Source organism: Alligator sinensis, unplaced genomic scaffold, assembly GCF_000455745.1.
Source record: "Alligator sinensis unplaced genomic scaffold, ASM45574v1 scaffold573_1, whole genome shotgun sequence".
Classification (NCBI taxonomy): Eukaryota; Metazoa; Chordata; order Crocodylia; family Alligatoridae; genus Alligator; species Alligator sinensis.
The window spans coordinates 4,497,638-4,508,191 of NW_005841877.1; the positions used below are offsets into that span (position 1 = coordinate 4,497,638).

Consider the following 10,554-nt stretch of genomic DNA (forward strand, 5'->3'; position numbering starts at 1 on the left):
ACGCAATAAAAAAAGTCAGAGGCAAGGTTGTGGGCATGCACTGTCTTTCCTTGCCTTTGCAAAGTTTCATCTAGCAACCTTAAAATAATCCACGATTGGATGAGGGGGAATGGGAAAAATCACAAGGAAGCTCTACTCTTCCAAGTTCTGCCTGCAAAAACAAGCTCCATCCACATGGGACCCCACGGTAGATTAGCCATGCATTCAAAACACTATCGCACACGACTCTTGGGGTTCTGCCCCCTCACTGTTCAGTATGAGGGGATCCATGAGCTCCTCTGGGCACCAAAAGTATGACTACCTTCAACATGCTCCACCTCTCCCTGTTTCTTGAACTTGGCTTACTGTTGGGGTGAGGCACAGATGCCTTGCTAGATTCTAGCTTCCTTGGGCTTGAAGGGGCAGAGACAGTGATATCACCAAGAAGAATGCAGCTCTCACTTACTTCACAGCTATTTCAGGCATCCTGCACACATATCCTGCAGCCCTCAGCCCAGAGTTGGCAACCTATTACACCATAGGCCGGATCTGCCCTGCAAAGGGACTGGATCTGGCCTGCATATTACTAAGGGTGGGCCGATTCCCTAACTGATTGATCCCATCCAGATTTTGCTAACAGCACATCAGTCACCTCCAGCCACTTGCTACAGCCCATATGGATGGCTGCTGTTCCTCAATGCAGACTCTGCTCATTCTCGCTGGAGCTGCTGAAGGAGAACTTATTTGTAAAAGGTTGCTGACATCTACCTTAGCCTAAAAATCAGATACCAGATACCTCAAGAAACCATGACAGTTGGACATTTGCATTTAGAAGGCAAAATATATGTTTAGAGTCAAGCAGTAGCAGGCATGGAGATGCCCTACTGCAGTATAGGATAGGAACACAGGTTGGTCACAGTCTTCCATTGTTTGGAATTTAAAACCCTATACCCCAAGGCAGCTTGTCCTTCTGGGTTCCCACACAAATCTTGACCTTTCGAAAGCACAGTTAAGATGATATGACATGCAATGACATTTGAGAAAAGTTAGCATTCTTTGGTCAGTCGCATCCAAAAACCACACTTCTGTGTGGAGTCTGCTTTTGATTAGAAGTAATGCAATTCTCGGGACTCCATCCAATTTCATTATAAGTGAGCCAGCTGCTCAAAGCTATGCATGCACACACACACTGCAGCAAGCAATCGTGCAATGGTACACTGAGAGAAGGGGCCTAGCAGGCCCTTCAGTTCTACAACTGTGGTTCTACAACTAAATTGGCACCCCATATTGGAATTCAGTGAGGGGTGCGGTCTTAGTTTAAGGCAAGTGACAAGTCATGTCTGGCACCATTTCTCCTTGCATAGCTTACGGATAGGCTGGAAAAGGACATTCTATTAAGATCTCAGGGCAGAAGAACTCAAATCAGCAAACAGAGTTGATACGTGTTTCCACAGTTCAGTAATTCATTCATTCCACCATGGAAATCGTGATTTTGATCCAAATGACTCAAAATTCCAAAAACAAGCAGTCCTATATTAGGAAAACATCAGTCATACTACCCCTGATAAAGCAAAATAAGGAACTTAGCCTATGTTGTAAGCTAATATATGGAAGGAGCTGTCACTTCATTGGCGTCAAACCACAAAAGTATCACATTTCAGCATTTACAAAAAAACAAAACCTTTTCATCCACTTTTTAAATTAACAAGAGCAGAAATAAGGAGTCGGCACACAGAGAGACATTTAAGGAGGCACTTCTGAGTGACCTAGACAAAAATTGGAGGATTGGGCCAAAAGAAATCTCATGAGGTTCAACAAGGACAAGTGAAAAATCCTGCACGTAGGATGGAACAATCCCATGCACCAGTGCAGGCTGGGGGCTGACTGGCTGGGCAGCTCTGCAGAAAAGGACCTGGGGGTTACAATGGACAATAAACTGAATATAAGCTAGCAGTGTGCCCTTGTTGCAAAGAAGGCTAACAGCATGCTGGGCTCTATCGGTAGGTGTGTTGCCAGCAGGTCAAGGGAAGTGATTATGCCCCTCTACTCAGCACTGGTGAGGCCACATCTAGAGTACCATGCTCAGTTTTGTGTGCGTGTCATCCCCCCCCACAGAAAGGATGTGGACAAATTGGAGAGGGTCCAACAGAGGGCAACAGAAATGGTGAAGAGGCTGGAGGACATGACTTATAAGGAAAGGCTGAGAGAACTGGGCTTATTCAGTCTAGAGAAGAGGAGAGGGAGAGGGGATTTAATAACAGCCTTCAACTACCTGAAGGGGTGTTCAAAAGAGGATGGAGCTGTTCTCAGTGGTGGCAGGTGGAACAAGGAGCAACAATCTCAAGTTGCAGTAAGGGAAGTTTAGGTTAGATATTAGGAAGACATTTCTTACTAGGAGGGTAGTAAAACACTGAAGCAGGTTACCCACAGAGGTGGTAGAGGTTTTTAAGACCCAGCTAGACAAAACTCTGGCTGGGATGATCTAGTTGGGGATGGTCCTGCCTTGAGCAGGGGGTTGGACTAGATGACCTCCTGAGGTCCCTTCCAACCCTAATTTTCTATGATTCTATGAAATGGTCTTCTCCATAATCAATCCTGACCTAACCACTGGTACAGTGCCTATATGGAATGCAAGGCTTTTTAAAGCTTAAACTTTTGAGAGTGCAATAAATCCATAGCAAATTCCCAAAGCCATGCACTAGAGAAGTTTGGAAAACTTCCCTTTATGCCTTATTCAGAAGCTTGTAGATTTTTGGCTTTGTTTAAAAACAAAACAAACAAACAAAAAACAAAGCTTAAAATTCCATTTTTCACTAAACTGTCCATCTGTTGTGGATGATATTACTCTAGTGCCAAAAGTAAAGTAAGATGAACATTTTGCAGGATGCAGACAAGCTGAAGAAATGAATTTAATCCACGGCTTGCAAAGCTGTCACCTGGAATTCATACATGGTATACATCACATTAGGAATTTGCAAGTGCATAAATTTAAACCCACAATCAAAGCCTTGTGTTATGCAAGTTAATGAGACTCTCAAAACATTATTTTAATCCCTTTTACATTAACTATTAGGCTGCTTGCTTTTTCTCATTATCCCCAAAGTTTTAGTTTTTGTTTGATGTGCACTGGGATGGTGAGGAGAAGGAAGATGGAACAGAAATTAATCCATGGCAGAACTCATTTGACACTGATCTATTTGAGTTTTAATCAGATGTTTCTAGATTGAACTACCATATTTACTCAAATATAAGATTACCCTGATTATAAGATGACCCCCCCAATAATTAGATTTTATATAGGGAAAATTTATAAATCTGATGGAATCTCATTATTGGAGATTTGTCTTAGATTTGACCTGCTATAGCAGTCGGAGGTTGACAAATTAATCTGGGGGATCAGGTAACCCCTTTGCCTACCCCCACCCCCTGCTCCCTGAAGCACTTTCCCCCGCTCCTTATTGTCAGACCCTGCTCTCCCTGGACACATGGAAATGAGGAACAAATTTAAAAAGCTGTCCTTGAAATAAACATACCTGTAGCAATTTGCAAATAGTACCCACAGACTTGGTTTACCCAGAATTGATCCACTTTACCTTTTGTTTTAAACTGCTACAAGTTTTAGCACAGGTACTCCATAACCATACTTTTAAGCAGGACTTTTGTACCTATACATAGTATAAACTATGCACAATATTAGTCCAAAGCCACTGGGATGGGCCCCACCAGAGACAGCGGCATTTCCAACCATGATGACCCCACAGTTCAGCACTGCCCAGTACTGTGTGTACTCCAGGTACACCTCCACAAAGGATCAATGTACTAATTCGCCCCCACTCATGTCGCTCTGGGGTCCTCTAAAAATTTATACGCAGATGAGACACAGGGCAACCTAGTCCAGCTTCACTTCATGGAGGGCAGAGTCACTAATCATATGCAATAAGCTGAGAGAGGGGCCAACAGAGGGATTCTGAGTGAACTGTTTGAGGCCCTGCTTGGTGATGCTTGCCAGACATTTGAGGCTGCTGAAGAAACAGGAGTCATTGGAAATGGGAAAGAAAGGCTCAGCTCAGTGGTGGGAGTGAAGAGGAAGTCAAAATGTATGCAATGTAGTGTCTCACCATGACTTTAAAAAAGAGTCAGCACTGAAGGGGACTGCACTCAATAGACACTACCATATGTCTTATTTGGATGGGTTGCATTAACCTATCCTTGTGGTAGGTTTGTCCTAGGTGGTTTTGCTTGCCTGGAAGGGATGACGCTTTTCTTCTTGGCCATGAATGACTTTGTGTAGTTAGAGGGTGAAGGCCTGTCCCTTGCACTGTGAGCAGGCTGACCCCTGCCAGAATCTATACATGCCTCCAAATGTGACAATTTCAGCTACATAATTTATGGTGATGAGGGACTGCTCTCGGGCTTTCCCTCTAGCTTGCTCCTTCAGCTTTTTCACTAGAGGCAAGCGAGACTAGGGGGCATCTGAACTCCAAAGGCCTTTGGGCTTGCACACAGGATGCCTGCCATGGATTTGGGAGTACAGTATCTGAAGCCCCAGGCTGAAGAGTCTGAGAGGTAGGATACTTGCTAGTGGTAGCACCACACAGACTGGAACAACTGAGCTGTGCTCAGTTGATAGAATTAGGGGCTGATTTAGCCCAGGACACAAAATTTCAAAAAGAAAAAAAGTGGTAGGTTCCTATTAGCATCTGGGCCTTTTTGGTTAAGGTCAAATGTAACATTTTTGGCACCAACAGGAGGGTGTCAGGGCTGGCTCTGGCCCTTTCAGTTCCAGGCCCAGTGTTCCCTGAGGAGGGAACACATGCTCATGTTTTGAAGGGCCACAAGAAAAAATGGTTCCTATCAGCATGTTTACTGAGCCATGTACTTTATGGTCATGCTCAGTGATGGCTGCTGCATTTAATATATTTCATAGCTGGTTTCCATTACTGAGCACATGCTGCTTTTAGCAGCAGCTCAAAGACTGGCAATGCATTTAATGTGGTTTCCTTGTACCTGAATGTAAGATGAGGGGCTTTTTCGCCTATGGTGGTGGTAGGGACCTCATCTTATATTCAAGTAAATACTGTAATTCTAAACTGGACTGTTAAAAAAAAGCATTAGAAGCTATATTGTGAGGAACAACCATACTGTGGTAGGAAGGAATGACTGGAAAACCTGAATGGGTCTGTCTTCTTAAGCTATGCTCTACTTTCTAAAATAGAGCAGAAGCAAAAATCTTTCCATCATCTACCATATTTAAACTTGTTTATGCCTGCTCCCAGTGTGGAGAGAATCATCTCTTCTGTAGCTCTATCTGGAGATATTAGACATTTTCCAAATCTAAGAAAAAAAAACCCTACTGTATTGCAAGGTTAGTACTTCTAGTGCTGTGCAGGTTAGATGCCCAGGTGCCACACTACTAAAATAGATACAAAGTTGTACCTCCTCAAATTCCTGACATAAATAACTTGGGCTCTTCTCTCATTAGCTGCCACAGTTCAGGTGAGCACACCTGCATTCAAGAGGCAGCCCTGCCAAGACAAGAGTGGAGGGCAGCGCTTGAACTCCTCAACTCTGGAATTCACTCGAGAGCAGTTTACACTTATAATATTATTCTATACGGCCTTTCTTTCTGGGAGGGGTCATTTGAGAAGGACTTATTGTGCACAGGGCACTTTGATAGTTAGTCCCTCACCACCATTCTCCTTTTCACCAAAAGGTTTGATTAAGCTGCTGCTGTATAGATTGGAAGTTGCTGGCATCTAAGTTTAGTTGTGCACTTTTGATTACCTGTCAAGTGTGACTAGGGCTCTCATAGTATCACTTACAGGTCTCTGGAAATGTCCTACGTTGCCCTAGATACTTTAAACCAAAGCCGTTCTCTGGACTGTTTTATATGTTGAGGGTGGGAGAGAACTACCTGATCCTGAACAGTTTCTATTTTTCCTAAATTATTTTCAAGTTCGTCTTAACAGGAAGCTTAGGAAATCTATCCATTTGCACGGGATCACCTGGCTGGCATGTCCTGAAATAAGATTCACAATCCACTGAGTACAATGCTACCAATGTTCTGAGTAAATCAGCAGCTCTCCAGGCAAGAAGAAATTTGTTTAAACCAGTTCCCCAATCACTTAGAGAACTTAAAGTTACAAATATGGCTGTGGGCAACTTGCTCTCAGAGAAAGTATTTAGATTACTTTTACTTTTCCAGGAAAGTCTAGGGTAACGAGCGCCCAAAATACAGCCCAAAGAACAAATGGGATCTGAACAGGCAGATGACAAGCACCCTGCAACTACAAGGCCAAAAGGCACAGCTGATCAAATAAAGGTTTTGTTTTTGTTTTCATTGCTGAAGAATTTAAGAGAACAATCTTATTCATCTGTAAAGGGACGTACAAGTCCTAGCCAACCTCATGTTTGTGTGTATTCTAAAAATTATATAAACATACAAGCTAGTTAAGTGCTGCCTTGGAAAGCTTAGCAAACAGCCAATGCAGCCCACAGCATCACAAAGTTCATGGCCACCCAGGCCTGTCCTGTGACAGGAGATATGTAACACTCTCTGAATCAGACTAGAGTCTAAGTTATTGTTTGGCTCATTACAGATAAAGAATCTGAACACTTAAGTCTGCATACAAATTGTGTAATGCTTCTCTCACCAACATCACATTAAGCACTGCTTCAAGTAGATTGTTCTAAGAGCAATTTAGGCTAAAATGATTCTATTGCACTCTGTTTGCAGGCCCGGCACTCAGTTAGAGTTAATTTAGTTTCTTTACAGTCTTTGCATGTTTCATGATATCATGATGCATCCTACTGTAAATATATTTTCTATTTTTGATACCCTTGAAATACTTTAAAGCATAACCACCAAACTAAACTTAAGTAGCAACATATTTTCCAAACCCACTGTCATCAGGTTCAATTGAGACAGGGCACAAGAGCCAACTAGCTTGTTAAATGCCTTTTATCCCTATGTAAATATTCAATACTTGCTAACTGGACCTTATTTTGCTACCTTTTGCCATCCCAGCTTCCTGTTGTCTCCCTCCCTTACCTACTACTAAGCATCCTTCACTTCAATTAATTCAGAGCCAGAGCCTACAAACAATCTTGCACAAAGGAGGTCAGAAGAAAATGCTGATGCAGCAAGAGGTGCAGGTCTGTGCTACGAAATAAAAACTTTTTGGTGCCAACTTAGATGGAATTAATATACTTACTGCTAGGAACAGCATGCAGTACATAGAGAATGAAGAATGCCCAGAGTAAAATGACAGTCTGAAAAAGAAGAAAACAGGCATATCAAACATTTTTATTAATACGTTTGTATTAGATATTGCAAGATAAATTATGGTCCAACTCAAGAAAGAACCAAAATACAAGTATTCTTACTTTTCTTCAGGGAGACTGTCTTTGGAGTCACTTGTATCCCTTGTTTCCAAAAACAGTCCCCCCAGTGTTGTCTGTAAATTTCCAATATGGAAATATAAAGTGCATTTAATTATCCAGCAACTGCACTATGTCAGTTTTGGCAGATTAACTGCCCAATCACTGATAGCTACTCACACTGCAGTTACCAACGACAACCCTCTGATTAAAGCTTAAGTAGAAAATGAGTGCTGCATGAAATGTAAATATTTCAATTGTCTGCTAAAGCAATACGACAAGAGTGGCACTTAATCTCCCAGATTAGCGTAAAATAGTCACCTCACTCATCTGAGCATTTCCAAGAGGAAAAACTTAAAACCAAACCTAAGAGTGAAACTGAAGTTAAAAAGACTAATCACAGACTTCAGCAAGCTCTTGAACCAGAAAGACAACCTATATTTCATACATCAGTGTTCTGCAAGGTTGTTTTATTTTTATGAACAAGTTTTCAGCCTCCAGCCAATTCATGAGTCAATTTTAAAGTAATGAGAGGTAGTATTGAATAGAAATAGTTTGGAAAGAGTATTTTGTCACTGGTGTTTTAAAAAATTCTTGGAATAGAAAAGTAAGCATATCACTTATTACTGATCAGATGCTTCTCTCCAGTATATAAAATGCTTCTTACATCCCTTTGCTCATCAAAGTTGTCGCAATATGTACAACTCTTATAATCAGCTTTCTAGATAGAAATGTCTGAATTGTACAAGCACCCTTCCCCAACCTCCCACTACCACCTGCAAAATAAGGTCAAATAACTTATGCAAGGCACTTGGCAGCCAGTAGCAGAAATGAGAGAACTCCAAACTCCTCACCCCTTGTCCAGTGGCCTATTTACCAGCTATGATGTCTCTATTCTCCCTGACAGACAAAAGTAGCTGCTGGTGGCTGCTGCAGGCAAACTATGCAAAGAAGCTTGAGTGAGAAAGAGGCCACTAGTTACTGACGTCAGGGAAGAAGATGTTAAAAGAGCTCTAGTTTCTGTGACCACAGGCAACTGGTAGGGGAGCACAGGGGGGGCCAGGGGATTGGCCCCCAACTTGGCACTGTTCAGGACAGGGCAGTTTTTTTGCCATGAGGGCAGGCTGCATGTTTTGTTGGGGTTTTTTTGTTTGTTTGTTAGTTTGTTTTCAGGGGAGGGGGGGGCGCATTAAGCCACGGCACAGAAGTGTAGGAGTGGATATGGCAGGAGTGGATATGGGGCTTTTGGCCTGCCTCCAAGCCCACCCACAGATTGTGCCCCCTAGACTCAGGAGGCACCAGTCACCCCTGTCTGTGACTCTACCCCATATCAAGATTATACAGGCCTGGTAGTATATAATCTTGCATTATGTTTTTGCCACATAATTACATACATTAATCTGCTATCACATCACAGAAAGCTCCTTGCTCGTATGAATTAGAAATAGATAGGATGCTGATATTATTATTATTATTATGTCACTCTCTTTCAGAATAGGATCTGAACCATGAGATATTTAACATTTAACTGTGTTACTTTGGATGGAAGTTAGGGCAAGGTGGCACCTTAGAGGTTAACTGTTCAGAGAGGTATAAACTTATGTAGGCAGCATCTGACAAAGCAGGTTTTTGCCTACAAAAGCTCAAACTGAACCATGTATATGTCTAAAGTACTACCTGCCTTCTGCCTGATTTCAAACTAATACTGCTAATCACCTATTTCAGACAGTGAAACAGAATTGCCTTGTGTCAGCCTGATCCAGGTACATGGGCGTGACAGATTTTTAGGTTTCCTGCTTGGTATTCTAAGATATTCCTAGACTCATCCGGAGCCAAATCCTGGTGTTGCACAGTAGTTATATAGTGAAACACCTTTGCAGATGCCACTGGAAGAGTCAAGGCAAAAATGGGACCTTTAGAAGAAAAAAGAAAGCACATCCAATTTCAGTTGTCCCTTCCTCCAAAGGCATCTGAAGCACAGATAAACTGAAACAACTGTAAAGCCTGCAGCACATTCCTCCACATGCAACATTTCTCGTGCAAAAGCAGCGATCGGAACATTCTGTCTATTAAGCCAGCCAAGTGTCTGAGCCTTCCAGGCCTCCTCAGTCCTCACAGCATGCTAGCGCACCACAGACAAGCATTGCTCAAAAAACAGCATCCCCCTAGCCTAAGAAATAGCCCCAGGGGGGGAGTGTTAAACTATAGAGGATGGGGAAGGAGGATGAGAATCAATCAGTTCCGTAACAACTCAGATACACATAGTAGCTGTCAAGATGCATTTTTTATTGCTTCATGAAAATTGGTTTAATAAACATTTGAAGCAAAAATATGCGTTATCAGCTTTATTGAAATAAACGCATAGCATTTCTTATTTTGTCTCTCTCCGTGCTGGCTGCTGTGTCTAGTGTTGACATACTTCTCTTAAAAGTAAACTATTTAGTCCACAGAAGGCCACCTAGTAAATTAATCACTTAAAATAAAATAAACTTTACTATAATTCTTGACAAACAGGAAAGAATGAGACCATTCATTCTCTCCACTTGGACAATAACAGGTTTATTGTAAAATATACACCTATGTCCATTTGAAAAACACTAGAGGTGCACCAATTGAGATTTTGGGGGCCAATACCAATAGTCGATTTTTAAGCAGGCATATTGGCTAATACCAATCCAATTTCTGATACAACTACATCCAGCTGGTAAGTCTGTTGTGGTAAAAGTAGAGTGGGGAGGGAAGGGGCATGGTGGGGCAAATCAACACCCTCCACGGTGAGGGAGGGAGTGGGGCTGAGGCTGGGGTAGGCGCTGAGCAGCTGGGGCAGGGCAGGCACAGGATGGAGCCACGGCTCATCCAGGAGATGTGGGGTATGGGGGGTGCCCCTGTTGCCTCTCCCACTGCTCGTCCATGTGCCCCCAGACCTGCATAGGTCAGGGCAGGCAGGCTGCAGTTGCGAAGGCCGCACTGCACTTGGGGCGGGCCGCGGGGGGGGGGGGCTGCAGCCACTCCAAATTTCACCATAGCCCCCCTGTAGCCCCCTCCCAGTGTTGCCTGCCCTGAGGACAGCATGGCCCCTGGCCCCAGCCCGCAGCTGCAGCCTGCCTGGCCTGCCCTGTGCAGATCCGGGAGCACACATCCCTCCCCCTCCGCGTCCTCCTGGACAAGCAGCAGGGGCAGTGGCGGGGGGTGCGG

General features: G+C 43.3%; 1 protein-coding gene and 1 pseudogene across 1 annotated transcript in view; one reads left to right on the forward strand and one right to left on the reverse strand.

Moving 5' to 3' along the window:
- PLPP1 (phospholipid phosphatase 1) overlaps window positions 1–10,554 on the reverse strand; it is a 123,637-nt gene that overhangs the window by 16,689 nt on the left and 96,394 nt on the right. The window contains exon 5 of the mRNA XM_006017304.3: window positions 7,194–7,251. Within this exon, the coding sequence (XP_006017366.1) occupies window positions 7,194–7,251 (58 nt within the window). The remainder of the gene's footprint in view (window positions 1–7,193; window positions 7,252–10,554) is intronic.
- LOC112549174 lies at window positions 4,215–4,402 on the forward strand (annotated as a pseudogene).